The 16645-nt window shown below is 38.9% G+C and overlaps 2 protein-coding genes across 24 annotated transcripts in view; one reads left to right on the top strand and one right to left on the bottom strand.

Annotated features, from left to right (window-relative positions):
• CEP170 (centrosomal protein 170) overlaps window positions 1-11359 on the bottom strand; it is a 148281-nt gene extending 136922 nt beyond the window's left edge. For 4 of the 13 annotated variants that reach the window (XM_073801436.1, XM_033851775.2, XM_033851825.2 and 1 more), the window contains exon 1: window positions 10914-11130. The gene's annotated coding sequence lies outside the window, so the exon portion shown is untranslated. Of the gene's footprint in view, window positions 1-10029; window positions 10214-10913; window positions 11133-11243 lie in introns of those variants that run through there. The other 9 variants (XM_033851821.2, XM_033851833.2, XM_019920399.3 and 6 more) reach the window with 7 other exon arrangements.
• A 280-nt stretch (window positions 11360-11639) lies between these two features.
• SDCCAG8 (SHH signaling and ciliogenesis regulator SDCCAG8) overlaps window positions 11640-16645 on the top strand; it is a 262314-nt gene continuing 257308 nt past the window's right edge. For all 11 annotated transcript variants that reach the window (XM_033851855.2, XM_019920402.3, XM_033851860.2 and 8 more), the window contains exon 1: window positions 11640-12086. In XM_033851855.2, coding sequence (XP_033707746.1) covers window positions 12020-12086 — 67 coding nt within the window. In that variant the 5' untranslated portion in view covers window positions 11640-12019. The remainder of the gene's footprint in view (window positions 12087-16645) is intronic.

Below are 16645 nucleotides of genomic sequence, written 5' to 3'. Positions count from 1 at the left end.
GTGAGGGTTCAATCCCTGGTCCCTGATCGGGGAACTAAGACCCTGCATGCTTCATGGTGCGGCCAGAAAAAAAGGTGTAACCACAGACGTGATCTTTTCAATTTACAGAATAATTATATCTACAATTTTAGGCTTCTAAATTTGAAAATCTCAAGTGAATAAACTTCCAGGCAGATAAAAATGACATAAGTGACTCAAAAACAGGTAGAAACTTGAATAGACCTGAAAACACTATTAAAAACTAAGGCCTTAAATACCTGTTTGAGAGTTTCTTTGTCATCTTTTAGATCATAAATAAGTCAATAAACTCAGTTTAATCTCAATCAAAATCCCAAAAGGATTTTTTCAAATGAGCTTAACAAAATAACCCTAAAACACATCGGGAAAAAAAAAAAGCATACAAGGATAACTAGGTAAATTCTATGACACCAGAATAGGCTAAGGAGAAAAGTATCCATTTGTAAACAGATACTATAAACCTATGTTATAATACGTGGTAATAATACAGCAGTGCAGGAATAGGCAGCAATCAAATGGAATAAAAGATCCAGAAATAAATCTATGCATATTTAAGAAGACATTTTAAATTGTGATAGATAATGAAGCGTTATGCAATACATGACAAAAGGCTATATATATGCCTAAATATATTTTAGATAAATTAACATATTTGCGTGTAAAAATTCAAATCATAAATTCTACAAGAAAAAATATAGGTATGTATTCAATAAAATGCTGTGCAGCGGGATTACTTCGTAAGAAAAAGGAAAAAAGAAATTAGCCTATATACAAGTTAAAGATTTTTGCTGGGTAAAAATAACATAAACTTAAAAGGCAAATGGTAATCTTGGAAAAAGAAGTAGTTACAAGTGAATATGATGAGCTATTCACTAAAAATAAGAGCCTTTTATTTTGGAAATAAAAATAACCAATAAGCATTTTTAAAAAGCCTTTCAGATGTATTACTGATAAGAGAAATCTAAATAAGGTTTTTAGTTTATCAACTGGGCAAAAATTTTAAAAAGATATGTAATACCCAGCAGTGGTAAAGCGTTGAAGAAACACAATTTCATACCCCAATGAGGGAGGTGTACTTTGGCAACAGACTGAGGTGGGGCGGGGGCGGATGGAGTATTATCAGTATGTTAGAAAATCAGAAAAGGTTTTAGAACTCTACATGTTCTTTGACACAATTCATTTCTTGAAATAGTGGGAAAGAAAAATACTGATTTGCACAGAAATTCAGTTAGAAATGTCCACTATAGGGTTGTTTACAATTTTTAAAAACATCCTTAATTTCCATAAATTGCAAGTAAATCATAAGCTTCGTAAAATGAAAGTTTAATCTCATGATAAAATGTTATCAGATTAAACCAAAATAGACAAGAATATGTAACAGTGGTGTCACTAGCTAGTAGGATTGTAAGAATGTGTTCTTCCTGACTTAATGGTATTTTCTAGATAGTTTGAAATTATAGTCCTATTGCCTAAAAAAGCTTACCACAGGAAGTCCTCTATTTGCAATGTTCCTTTTTCACCAAAATAAAGATTTTATACTTACTTCTCCATCATCAAGGACATTCATTTCCCCTATCCTCTGTTTCGTGAAATCAGTTTCTAGCTCGCTGACCGGAGTTCAAGACCCCTAATCAACGCTTAAGCTTTGAATCTGAGAAATTCTTATCCAGTAAAAAGCTAGTTAAAATAGGAAAATGCTCTTTGTTGGCCTGGAAAAAAAGTAAGCTAGGCTGCTTACTTTTTTCTGACTTCATTCTCATTTAGACACTATGCTTAGAATTGAAAGATGTGCTTACGAATGGAGAAAGTTATTATTTCAAAGCCTCTTTCTGGCCTCACGTCCTTTCCTCCAACCCCAAGAGTATTGTAAAATGATGTACAAAACTGCATATGGGGACAGAATGCACAAGAAGTAAAAACCTATTCCTACAGAGTCAGAATGAAAACATACTTCTATTCATCACCCAAACCAAAACATTTCTTCAAATCTAACACTATCAAGTGGTACCACACTTGGGGCACTGGGAAGGGGATCCCTACGTGCAATTATACCTTTCATGTCTTTTATATCTATCTCATTTGTTTTACAAAATAAACCTCTGAGGTAGTTGGACTACTGCCAGCTTTATTTTACAGATGAAGAAACTGAACTTCTGAAATGATGTGACATGCCCAAGATCACACAATTAATGCCTCTGAAGCAATTCCTGAGAGCAAATTCTTCTCAGTGAACAGCAACCATCTCCCCTGTACAAATCTCAGTAGCAAAGCAGCCACATCCATCGACCTAAGAAACAGCAGCAATATATTTGTGAGTAAAACTTTGTTCACGGCTTTAGACTTAGTAGTTTCTGGGGGAGAATAATAATGAACATCGTGGGAATTCCCTAACAGTCCAGTGGTTAGGACTCGGCACTTGCACTGCAGTGGCCCGGGTTCAATCCATGGTTGGGGAACTAAGATCCTGCAAGCCGCATGGCGCAGCCAAAAAAAAAAAGAACATCTTCACTGATAAATGAGAATAAAGGAATAAAGACAGGTCTGATAATAACGTTTTCAGAGATAGTTAACAAGGAAAAAGGATATAACCTGATTTCTTAAGAAATGTTTAAGTGATTAAAGGTGGTATAGTTGACTGATCACTCCTTATCTCTAAACATACTTTTTAAAAAAAATTTTACTTTATTTTATTTTATTTTGGCCATACCTCGCAGCTTGTGGGATCTCAGTTCCCCAACCAGGGATCAAACCTGTGCCCCATGCAGTGGAAGCGCAGAGTCCTGACCACTGGACTGCCAGGGAAGTCCCTAAACACACTTCCTTTCCTTGTCTTCTGGGACACCACACTCATTACCTCACCGGCCACCTCTTTTCAATCCTTGATGGCTCCTTCTCTCTTGCTAAGCTTTCACTATTGGAGAGTATCAGGTACAATTCTTTCTTGGACCTCTTAATCTAATTACTCTCAAACTCTCAACCTAAGTGATGTCTTCCAGTCCTAGAGTTTTAAATATGGTCTACTGGTGATGCTTAAAATTTAAATATATTCAGTCCCAACCTCTCCTGTGAAATCTAGACTTGAATATTCAGCTGCCTACTTGATTATCTCCACTTGGACATTTAATAGACATTTCAAACCTAACATGTCCAAAACTCTTGATTTTTTAAAACCAGAACCTAATAACCTTCACTATCTCCAACACTATCACTCTAGCCTAAACCATTAACACCTCAGTTTAAAGTATTCCAATAGTCTCTTAACTCATCTCCCTGTTCCCATTTTGTTCCCCTCCAGTCTATTATCCACAAAACAGCCAGAACCATATTTTAAAAATATAAGCCAATTCTTTTGTCCAATTCAAGGGATTTTTTTCTTTTATCCAATTCAAGGGATTATTATTTTTTTTACATTCTGTATTTCTACTTTTCTAATGTTAAAATAAACTTTTTTTATGAAATGATAGTGTTAGTAGGTGGTAAGTTTCTTTAGATATTTGTCTTCGGGTTTTGTTTCCGTGTTTCTACATAAGCAATAAAAAGTTAGTCTCCCCTTCTCAAAACACTCCAATGAACTCCCAAGGCATTTTAAATAAAGTCAACCAATACAATCTCTATCGAACCTCGTTTCCTCCTATTCTTCCTTCCTCTTGCTCATCTCCAGCCAATGGCCTCTTTGTTCTCTGAATTCATTCATCCCATTCCTGTCCAGGACCAGAGCACTCTCCAACCAGATATCTACATGGTGTGCTTCCTTACATAAGTCTCTGCTAAATGACACCTCAAAGAGTGGTATTCCCTAACCAGTCACTAAAATAGTAGCTCTCTAGATGCCTCTTTTTTGTATAAAGAGGCTATCTTTAGTGTAAAAAGAGGTAAGTAGGTTAAAAATATATACTGTATTTACTTAAATTGAAAACAAATTCACTGGAAAGATACATGAAAGTTACCTATTAACTCAGCAGATAAGGTAGATGGGTGGGAGGATTTTTCACATTGTTTGTTTTTAAAATATTGTTTGTTTTTTTTGAACAATTTTAATGTGTTATTTGAATGACTATTTAAAAATAAATAAAAAATAGCAGTCCACCACTCTCTATCCCTTTACCTAATTCATTTTTACTCACAGCATCTACGCTTACTTGACTTCATATAATATAATTATATAATTATCCACATCTCCACCAGACAGTAAGCTTCAACCAACTCCCTTAGTATTAGAGAATATAATGATTTTCTCCTTAACTAAAAACAAAGCATTGAAATGGTTTTCGGTATCTTTTTGTCACCTTTCTCCTCCAGCATACTTAATTTATGTAACTTTTATTCTATTTATAAATTTGCATGGTATGTCCTTGGCTATATCCAATACATGCACAAGATGAAGACATAAGAGGGCTTGCTTGTTAAATTTATAAATGTCAAAAAGCCAGGAAGAGAAGCTAATCCCTTGGATGACAGCATCATTATTTAAGAAGGTTTCAAGGACTTCCCTGGTGGCGCAGTGGTTAAGAATCCGCTTGCCAAAGCAGGGGACACAGGCTCGAGCCCTGGTCCGGGAAGATCCCACATGCCACGGAGCAACTAAGCCCGTGCGCCACAACTACTGAGCCTGCGCTCTAGAGTCCGTGCTCCGCAACAAGAGAAGCCACCGCAATGAGAAGCCCACGCATCACAACAAAGAGTAACCCCCACTCGCCGCAACTAGAGAAAGCCTGTGCGCAGCAACGAAGACCCAACGCAGCCAAAAATAATAAAATTTTAAAAAAGATCTCAACTTTTAACTACACTCAAGTAGATGATATTTAAAAGGGTTGAAGGTACATATTGCTTAAAAAACATCATCTACATGTATATACAGAATGGGAAAGATCTTAACATACAAAAGATGCGGGTTTATGTTGCCTACATCAGTGATTTCCAGACAAATTTTTCAAAAAACAAAATAGGAAACAACAAAGGTGGCCTCTCCCGTTGCGGAGCACAGGCTCCGGACGCACAGGCCCAGCGGCCACGGCTCACTGGCCCAGCCGCTCCGTGGCACGTGGGATCCTCCCGGACCGGGGCACGAACCCACGCCCCCCCGTGTCGGCAGGCAGACTCTCAACCACTGTGCCACCAGGGAAGTCCCAAAAGACTAACTTTTTATTGCTTATGTAAAAACACGAAAACAAAACCCGAAGACAAATATCTAAAGAAACTTACCACCTACTAACACTATCATTTCATAAAAAAAGGTTATTTTAACATTAGAAAAGTAGAAATACAGAATGTAAAAAAAAAAATAATCCCTTGAATTGGATAAATATAACTTGAAAAGCCACATAACATTTTTCTCTCTTTTTTTTTGCTTAGAACTGGCAAGACATTACTGTTGTTAGAGTTAATGAAATTTTAGACCGTAAACACAAGTGTATGGCTTGAATTAAGAAAAGGGGTAATTTCACTACACTGCATTCAGACCACAACTGCAGAACTAAAGCTGGAAACAGAATCACAACAAAAAAGAATAGCACTGACAAAACTGATTGTATCTAGTGACAGATATGAGGAAGGTAAAGGAAACTGTATCACATGAAGTTGTAGGGGTTGTAGTATTTAATTTAGAAGAGGGAGAACTTAACAGAGACCCAATATATTGAGAAAAACCTTACTGTATCTTACTCTTAAAGATAGAACTGCAACCAATGGAAGAAGTTACACAGTAAAGCAGATACTAGCTCAGTTTAGTAAAATCTTTCTATTACATTTTTCAAAAGCGAAATTACCATCCTACGCCCATTTTTTCATGCAAGTGTTTCTCATGGAAAAGCTGGACTCAATAAGATCTCAGGGATATTAGTAGTAAGCAGCACATTGTTTGAGATGATTTCTAAAGTCTCCTCTAATTCTAAACTTTTGTGAATTAGAAGGGAATAAATGTTGCCTTTTATAACTTACTGAAAAATATGAGTGGAAAGAATTTTGGCTTTAGTCAAAAAGACAAAGGTTCAGTTATAGGCTTTACCACTTAATAATGTGTGACAGAGAGGCAAAATTATTCACTAACTCTGGACCTCAAGTATTCTCAACTTTAAGTGTAAAATAATACCTTACTTACACAACTGCTGCATGAATTATGCATAGACACACACAATGTCTGGCACTTAGTAAGTGCTTAATACACAGTAGATATTACTCACTTATTCAGTAAATATTATGTTCCAAAGGATAATATTTTCTATTATTTATTAGCCATTTATATACTTAAATAAGGACTTACTCTCTGCTGTCTCGTTCTTTGCTTTTCAAACCTAAGCAATGCACACTTAGGATTCATTTCCACTTCTATGCTTCACATAATCTCTACTGGATGAAAGAAATTTTTATAACCTTGCTTTTGTTGATTTCCTTTCTACCTTTGACACAAAAGTGGGGTTTACTTTTAGTACATGTCAACTATGTCATTCGTTTTGGCAAAAAAATTATACTGTTGCATAATCATTTCAACTAAACTGGACTATATATCCAGTTTAATCAAGCCTACTACCTTACTCTTTTAGATAGCCCACACTGGCTACCTCACTGGTGAGCACTTCCCTCAAGAAATATCTGAGTAAATAAAGACCCATTTCACCAAGGGTAGCTATTAGAATTCTTGGTTATTAACAAAAGTTTATGAAATAAAAATAGTCTGAGGTTTCTCCCCATTAGATGAAACCCATTTCTTACTGAAACATATCAACACTTAACGCTCCAGCCAATATTATCTACCCACCAGAATTTTTCGTATGGTATGTAATTCCTTTTTTTCTTATACTTGCAAAATAATTGACAACTATACAGATATTTTAGTTGGCAATTTAATATCATGCTGTTAGATATCTATTATAACAGTGTACTGCTTAACCCCCCAATGTTCATGATAAAGAAAAAACAAATCACTACAGAATTTTGTTGAATAAAAAACATGTTGACAAGTTCAAACAGATACAGTATTCAGTACTAGATGAATGATATCAGATGCAACAATAAAACTAGTTTTGTTTGTTTGTTTGTTTTTTGCAGTACGCAGGCCTCTCACTGTTGTGGCCTCTCCCATTGCGGAGCACACGCTCCGGATGCACAGGCTCAGCGGCCATGGCTCACGGGCCCAACCGCTCCGCGGCATGTGGGATCCTCCCGGACCAGGGCACGAATCCGTGTCCCCTGCATCGGCAGGCGGACTCTCAACCACTGTGTCACCAGGGAAGCCCAATAAAACTAGTTTTTTTTGGTTTCTTAAGTGATAAAATGAAACAACAAACTGATACTTATAACAAATAAATCCCTAAGCATAGAATTTTTAAAAGCACCTTGATATTTACATTAATAGACATAACGCATGATAATTTTTTTAAAGTTGGAAAACATGTAGATGGTTATTTACTTCCATACAAAGTAATTTTAGCACACCATGAAATTTAACAGTAAAATACATTTCAAGTTTGATTTAATATAATTCCACATGGTGAATTACAGATTATTTTTTAAGTAAATTGAAATTTAAGAAATATACTAATTCTTTTTTTAAAAGTCTATTAAAATACAACTAAAGGGCTTCCCTGGTGGCGCAGTGGTTGAGAGTTCGCCTGCCGATGCAGGGGACACGGGTTCGTGCCCCGGTCCAGGAGGATCCCACATGCTGTGGAGCGGGTAGGCCCATGAGCCATGGCCGCTGAGCCTGCGCGTCCGGAGCCTGTGTTCCGCAATGGGAGAGGCCACGACAGTGAGAGGCCCGCGTACAGCAAAAAAAAAAAACAAAACTAAAAATAGAACTACCATATGACCCAGCAATCCCATTACTGGGCATACACCCCGGGAAAACCATAATTCAAAAAGAGACATGTGGGCTTCCCTGGTGGTGCAGTGATTGAGAATCTGCCTGCCAATGCAGGGGACACGGGTTCGAGCCCTGGTCTGGGAAGATCCCACATGCCATGGAGCAACTGGGCCCGTGAGCCACAACTACTGAGCCTGCGTGTCTGCAGCATGTGCTCCGCGACAGTGAGAGGCCCGCGCACCGCGATGAAGAGTGGCCCCCACTCGCAGCAACTAGAGAAAGCCCTCGCACAGAAATGAAGACCCAACACAGCCAAAAATAAAATAAAATAAATAAATTTTAAAAACAAACAAAAAAGAGACATGTACCACACTGTTCACTGCAGCACTATGTACAACAGCCAGGATGTGGGACCAACCTAAATGCCCATCGACAGATGAATGGATATAGAAGATGTGGCACATATATACATTGTAATATTACTCTGCCATAAACAGAAATGAAATTGAGTTATTTGTAGTGAGGTGGACGGACCTAGAATCTGTCATACAGAGTGAAGTAAGTCAGAAAGAGAAAAACAAATACCATATGCTAACACATATATACGGAATCTAAAAAAAAAAAAAAAAATGGTACTGATGAACCTAGTGGCAGGGCAGGAATGAAGATGCAGACATAGAAAATGAACTTGAGGACACGGGGGAGTGGGGGCAGGAGGGCAAAGCTGGGGCAAAGTGAGAGTAGCATCGACATATATACACTACTGAATGTAAAATAGCCGGTGGGAAGCAGCAGCATAGCGCAGGGAGATCAGCTTGGTGCTTTGCAATGACCTACAGAGGTGGGATAGGGAGGGTGGGAATGAGGCTCAAGAGGGAGGGGATATGGGGATGTATGTATGCATATGGCTGATTCACTTTGTTGTACAACAGAAACTAACACAGTATTGTGAAGCAATTATACTCCAATAAAGATCTATTAAAAAAAGTCGATTAAAATACAATGTGGAATTAAGGAATAAAAAGTATAAGAAAACAAAAAAGCACTTTATGGCAAAATCAACTTAATAAAAGAGCACAAATTCAATTTTAATAAAAAGGTTAAACATGAATTTTTTCCTCAAAAAGTAAGCTTTTTTAAGTTGAAAATAATAAAATTCATTAATTGAAGAAAACTGAACTTCATGGGTTCTTGTTATCTAGCAATTTCATTTTTCAGAGTTTATAGAGTTGATCATATTATAAAATACTACCGAATAGCAGAAAATATTATTAAAATATGGTTACTGATAAGTAGGGAAAAAATTCCAACAGTTTCCATTTTTATGAAAAGCCCATGTTAAGACATCTCTTCCTATATCAGTAAGTTAATTTATAAAACTATAGTTCCACTTCATTAGAATTATTACTTTCACATCAAAAGAAAAAGACTAGACTAATACAACTATGAGGTATCAATGAACTTGATTGTCACAGACAACTCAAAGAGCATGCAGAGAAGCTTTCCATAAATTTTCACAGGGTAGGGGGACTAGGGGACACAGCTGAAAAGAGCACATTGCAGAAGAGACCTTGGTTTTATTGGACTCTGCCTTTCATTAGCAGTTTGGCTTGGACAGCCAAGTCAGTTAACTTTCCAAGTTTTAATGTCTTCCTCTTTCTCTGTCAAATGCATTTAGACTCTTCAGTTTTAAAACACCAAAATTCTACAATATTTGCAAAGTTAGGAAAAAGTAAAAGCAGCACTGGTTTTACTTTTTAAAAAACAATGGCAGAAAAATACAAAATGGTTTGTAACTTGCAATGTAATATTTCCAGAGCTGAATTCCTAAATCATTGCGGCATACCCAGCTAGGGTTATATCAGTGAAGATCTGGATACCGTATTCATAATGTCACTTTCTCCTCTCACATCATTCCTCCACCTGCTCCTCCCCATCCGGCTTCAATCTCTCTTTTGCTTGTTTTAATGCCAGCAAACGGTTGTAAGCTTAATAATCAAATCATTTTAAAAGATGCATTTTCAATCAAGTACGTTATCTGCTTCACCACATTTCTCCCAACTGGATGAATTTTCATTAAGAGAATAAAAATATGAATAAAAAATTCAGAAACAGAAATGTACCAGGCCTATGTTTGATTTTGAATGCTTAAAAAACAAAACGGAAAGATGTATCCTAACCTATTCCCTTAGGCACGTGAATGCGTTACCCACCCTATGAAAAAACATTCTGCTGGTTCATTTTCCTGCTACACAAACAGCTTCGTCGTCAGGCCCTTCCTGGTCCATTCTTCATCGTGAGCTAGTAATTTTATATGGATCACCTTGGCAATGCTTGGACAGGTACTGTCCTTGTCTTCCAGGAGCTTACATTCTCCAAGTAAAACTCTGCTAAACACTAAAAAAACAGATACTATGACTTAGGGTACAAATCCCACATCTTCCCGCCCCTTGTTAGGCAGCTGCTAATTTTTCTTTTCCTTACATAAAATGAAGGGACCCATACCAAAGCCCACATTTGAATTTCAGGACAATGAAGTCGACAGGAAGCTACTGTCTCCTCCCCCGGGTTACTACAGAGCCACAGCCTGAGCGGGTGCTGTCGCCTGGCGGGTGCGTGACACCACGTCTTCCACGCCCTCCCACCGCGTCCGAAAGGCTCCTCGCCGGACCACCCCAAACCAAAACCAACCACACAAAAAGAAACGACATTGGGAGCTGCTCCGATCGGGAAAACCCCTTCTCCAGCAACAGCGTAGCCATTCCCTCCGCTGCTCCGCCCGCACCCCTGCAAACTGCTGGGGCGGAGGGGGCTGCACAAAGCCAGGAGAGCCAGAGACGACTCAATACGTGGACACTTGCAGGGGAAGACGGGACGCAGGGCCCGGGGACGCAGAGTTGGGGGGCGGTGGGGGGGGAGGGGTGCCCCCGCCGAGTCCCAGGTCCGGGGCGGGGGCGGCACGCGAAGCCTCAGGGAAGCGCCCCTCGCCGCCGGCCCTCAACCCCTCCCGCCGCGGGCCGCGCCCGAGCCCCCGCTGCAAACCCGAAAAGAAGGATGTGGAAAGGCGGAGGCGACGGCATCGGAGCGCATCACTTACCCCTCACTGCTGAGAGGGACCGGACGGGGGGGCGGGGCGCACCGCGTCCCGTGAGTCTCTCGCAAGCGTCCTCCCCCACCCTGTCGTCGTCGCCGCCGCCGCGGTCGAGCTCTCGGCCCCTCGGCGCCGCTGGGCAATAACGTTATTCCGCACACGCTCCGCACATAGCGGTAACGGCAAGGAGCGGCCGCCCAGTGCGCAGGCGCCCGGGGAGAGGGCGAGGAGCCCAGCCCTACCCCTGGTCCGGCCCAGTCCCAGCGAACTCCTACTGCGCAAGCGCCAAGCACAGACAATGAAAAGGGGTTGTGCGGGGTGCGGGGGGGGTCTCACCCACAGGCCTCTCCAGCTGCCGACTACGCAGGCGTATACCAAAGACCAGCTTCAACAATGAAGAGGACCCGGGCTTTAGCTGGGACCGCAACCGGCAAGGACTACAGTTCCCAGCCGGCAGTGCGCCAACTCCAAGCTGTGGTCGGGTCGCTGGGCGTGCTAAGATTGGTAGTGTCAGCCGCCTTCACGATCTACGCTGTTTGGGAGATTCAGAGCTTCTTTTTCTTGAGAATTTATTTCGCGGTGTTGGCAGATGTTGCGGCTGAAGGGTGTTGAGCTTATTTGCGTTCTTGAGAAGGCTCAAGGATCAACAGCATATAAGCAAATTTAGAAGAGTAAAGGCTTTCAGTGAGCCCTTTCTGTCAGTTAGGTGGTCCAGACAGCAGGATGGGTTGAAGGCAGGACTAAGCCTGGCTGGGCTACAGAAATGGGCGGAGCCTCCAAGGAGTCTCTTGGCAACCGGAACTTGCCGCCAAACCGCCAAAGCTTGAGTTTGGAGCGCGTTGCCCTCTGGGAATTGTAGTTTCATTGGGAGTGCTCTTAGGAGCTTCGACACTGTAAGCCCGGACACTGTGGACTACAACTTCCGACGTCCCCACGAGGGCCCGTGGGTGGGAAGAGGCTGGAGAGCTCAGTACGGGGTTCTGTGCTCCCCAGTGACAGCAGCAGCAGGAAGTCGGTGGGCCCTTTCCGGGGGCTGAGGCCTCTTGCACTCCGAGGGGAGAACACTGGACACTTCCCCACGCAACTCCCATCTCTGGGCCCCGAGTGTGTTCATGGCGAAGTCCCCGGAGAACTCTGCCCTGGAGGAGATTCTGGGGCAGTATCAACGGAGTCTCCGGGGTGAGTTGCTCGGAACCTCTGTGCCCTAGCCCCTTGATAGCAGGGCCTAATGGACGGGAGCTGACCAGGGGCGTTTCCTAACACCTTGGTTCGGCCCTAGCCAGAACGCAGAGGAAGAAGATGGATGTTGCTGTGGAAAGATTAAATAGTTGTGTTTGTTTTTACGTTTAAGCAACGTTGTTTCCCTTGATTCCCATAGTTACCTGAACCAACTGCCTGATCTTTTGGGCATCTTTTTTTACCCGGCGCCCGCAGAAACTCTTGGACGGCTCAATGCCAGTTTTGCCCAGTTCCCATACTTCTCTTTATAATCCAGTAAATTCCTGATGCGCTCTTTTTACACATTCAAATTATGGTGTAGTGGATTGAATGTGATTTATTGGACCAGGAAAAAAACCCACTAATAATTATTTTAATCACAACAGCTTCTATTTAGTGGTCTAGGCTATTTACATACATTAAATCACTTAAAACTTACAATCTTATGAATGTCCCTCTTCTAGACATGGGGAAATAGAGGTGCAAAGAGGCTAAGTTAGGCCAAAGCCAACATAGCTAGTTAGTGGCAGAGCCAGGTATTAAATTCAGTCAGACCTGTGTGCCTTAAAAGCCTATGTTTTTCTTTATTATATTACAATTAACTATTACTGAAACTTTTTTTAGTTAATTCAGATTTTATTACTATAGTACCCTATGAGTAGCTGAAGAAGTGATATACTTGTAGATAGCTCTATCATCTTGAACATCATATATAACATCTAGAAACCTCATTTCTCTTATTTTAAAGTAGAAGTTATGATATTGTCTGCAGGGTTCTTGTGAGGAGCAAATAAAATAATTCACATAAAGCAATGATTTTCAGGCTTTTTTTTTAATCTTAGCCATAAATAAGAAATGTATTTTGTATGGGGCATAGACATATAGACTAAAAAAAAAGTTTCATTAAAGAATATTTATTCTACTAGATGTAATTCACCCTACTTTCTGTTCTTTTGCATTTTCTTAACCATTTAGGCCATGACCAACAGCTTAAAAAATATTTAAAGCATTTAAAGCACTGACTCATTTATTAATTTAGTGCCTACTATATGTTAGACATACCAAATGCTGGGGATACCGTAAGGAACTAGACAAAGTGACTGTCCTCAGGGAGCCTCTGGATTAATGCAGTGAAGCACGATAAACAAAATAATTACAGATTACTATGATAAAAAAGAAGGGTAAAGATCAGTGTTTGGCACATAAGCACTCATTAAATGTTAGCTGCTATTTATAATTGGTACTTGTAGCAAAGTGAAGATTTTTCAAGGAGATTAGAAAATTTATCTTCTACTGAGTCTAGATTTTGAAAGGGCTATTATTTATTGTTTGATTAGCAAATTTATCTTCTAGTGAGTCTAGACTTTGAAAGGGTTATTATTTATTGTTTCCATCTGTCAACAGTGTTACAAACTGTCAACATTCTCAGTATTCAAACTGCAAGAATAAAATAATTGGTCTGAATGAATACCTTCATCAGCCTCCTGAGGTTTCAAGAGCTGTTAGATACAGAAATAACCACTTGTAACTTTTCATTTGAAAGCAAGAAAAATACTGTGTGCAATAATACCAGTGGCATTTAATTTTTGAGGTCGGTAAAAAAAATCTTGTTTTCCATTATGTTTCTCCTAGTGCTTCTCCTCCTTTAACCTTAATTTGAATCTTTACTTAAGTATTAGAGGCTATTTAATATTAGACTTGATGCAGTAGTTAATTTCAAACTAATGTTATAGTACTATATTTAATACCCACGATACTGCTTTCAGTAATTATAGTGAAGAGTTTTTATTCAAAGATAATTCATTTTAAAATAAATTTAAAATTTACTGTTATAACAATATAAAGTAGTGAAAACATTTATAATCAAGAGCAAATAAAGCAGAGAAAAAAGTTAGTTTGTTTTTTATTAATTTTTAGTGATAGTTTTAACAATGAATCAAGAAATGAAACTTGAAATTTTTCATGGGTTTTCAGGACTTATTTTATTGTTTATTAAGTAGCATTTTAATTTTCAGGTTTATTTAGTTTATATAATAGCTTATGGAAGGAAACAAAACAGAACTAATATTGAAATGAAGCACGATCAGAAGTTCTTCACTTCACACGTATAAATTACCACTCTTAGATAGGATAATTCCCTTTAACGTCAAAATGTGTGTTTCTGAATAAACACAGTATGGTGGCATTATTTTGTATATGAAATTTCATTATTTTAAGCGTTTTGTGCCTAATAACTTGAGAATTGTGGTACTATGCAGGCAGATAAAATGCAATTTAAAGTTCTTTTGTTTGGGTTTTGTCTATCCACCATTACTTCCCCAAAATGGCTTGTCTAGTTCATGCTTAAAGAAGAGGTAATAGGTATTCTTGGTCTTTCCTCACAAGTTATTCCTCTGGTTTCTAAATAACTGTACATGTAATCATTACTAATTCTTTCAGTTGTATTTAGCAAGGAAGTGGGCATATTAAAATGCAAAATGCTTTTATAATTTTCCCATGATAGTCTCTCATTTTTTTTATAGCTTTTCCTCATTTCTTTAAACACAATTTTTGGTACTATTATAGTATATGAAGAATTTGAAGTTCTGATGTGAAAAGCAGAGTCAATGTTGCTTTCTTGCTTTTAAAACTTAAGAGGAATTCTTGCCTCTCCTTGAGTCTGATGACCCTAGAGCAGCCATGGAAATAGAGAGCCCATCTGCAGGCTCTACACTCACCTCTTATTCTTTCCCTGACGCCTTTCAGATGTAGTCACCCTCTAAGGATAACTCCTGCTTTGGATTGTCTATTCCCCCACTGTAAGAATTGGAGTGGTTGAAAGACTTCTTCAAAGTAAGAGATCTGGCAGAAAAACTAGAAAACTTCATTGCCCCACAGATCTGTAATATTATTCCTACATAGTAGATGATCTGAAAGTTTTCAATGTGGTATAAAGTGGGCATACCAGGTATCCTGGGAGTCACAGAGTTTAATCTAGAACCAGAAGTGACTTGGAAGGTCTTCTGGCAATATGGTTAGGTGTTCATTCACTCTTTCGGCATCTAAAATTCAAGACGCACAGAATTATATTGATAACTGGGCAGAATAGCAAGTACCCCTCCTCTAATTTAAATTCAACACATCATAGTGCAAGGTCATGAGGTATAAAATAAACTAATTTATAGCCAAGAAAGGGTCAGGAAAACCAGAATAACAGGAAATTCAGGCTGTTTTCAATTTTGTACACTTGAATGTAGGGATATGATGTTAGAAAGAAGGAGAGAACTTGTTAGAAATTCAGTGTCCCAGCCTTAATAACTGAATCACGTTTTGTCTATTTCTGCAGTGTTAGCTATGGATACAGTTTTATACCTGTATACATGACTCACCTATTCTTCAACTTCCTGGCCACCTTTGATTGGGTGGGCATAAAGAAATGGAACAAACTTATACCGAGACAGGAATACATCATTTACTTTCTATATACATTTTATATGCTGATTCCTCCTTTTTCTTTCAACATTTTGGTGTTTTAGGCTCTAGATTGAATTTGTGGAAGAGTATGATAGATTCAAAGAAGAGAATGTGGAACTAGGATCCAAGTTACAACTCTTACTGTTGCTTTTCTAATAACCATCTATGTTACCTTAGGCAAGTTAATAAACTGTTCTTGGATTCTTGTTTCCTCATCTGGAATATGAAAAGTTTGGACTAGGTGGAGAATTATTGCCTTTAGGAGTCAAGCAGATGACAAAATATGTGGTGGAGTCAGTGGAAGACACTAGGGAATGGTGAGGCTCTGGCCAAACTGGGCATTTTATGCTTTTTCTAAAAACATTCCAGGTACTTTCTTGCTCCCTCCCTCTTTTTTCACTTCACTTTCTCTTATTCTTTTCCCTTTGTCCTATACTGTGTGGGTCAAGCAAAACACATGAGAGCTTGGTTCGCCTCCAGGCACTACCCCTGGATCTGTAATGTCCCTTCTATCAACACTGGATTGGAACACATGAATGATAATGCTTCTGTTTCTTTCATATACAAATGAGAGTAAGGAACTAGGTTCATAGAAAGTGAGAGGTTGAATATGGGAAGAAAATATAAAATTGGGGGGAGTGATCCTTTTCTTTGTAAGTTGATCTAGTTTGATAAAACTGAAGATAAAATTGATGGGCCAATTGTACACAAGTAAAATATAGAGCATCTTTCCAATTCATACAAAGTGTTTTTTTCATTCCACAGAAGGACTCACATCTGTGGAAAGCAGTGTTAATCTTACTAGTCAATAATTTGGTCACTGAATTAACCAGAAGTGATATCATCAGGACCTTTGGCAGACTTAAGAAAACCTGTGTATAACTACTTAAGTAAAAGTTCCTCTTTTTCTCAGTTTTACTCATCAAACTTGTATTTCTTCTTCTTTTTGTTTTTTTCTTTTCTTAAATGTTTTCTAAAATTTTAAAATATTCTTTGCCATATATAGTATATATTTATGCACACACACATATTCTCTATAGCTAATGTTTGCTTATGTGTTTAACTAT

This window comes from Tursiops truncatus, chromosome 1, assembly GCF_011762595.2.
Source record: "Tursiops truncatus isolate mTurTru1 chromosome 1, mTurTru1.mat.Y, whole genome shotgun sequence".
Lineage (NCBI taxonomy): Eukaryota > Metazoa > Chordata > Mammalia > Artiodactyla > Delphinidae > Tursiops > Tursiops truncatus.
The sequence above is the reverse complement of the archived record's forward strand: the minus strand, read 5'-3'. Positions and strand labels throughout refer to the sequence as shown.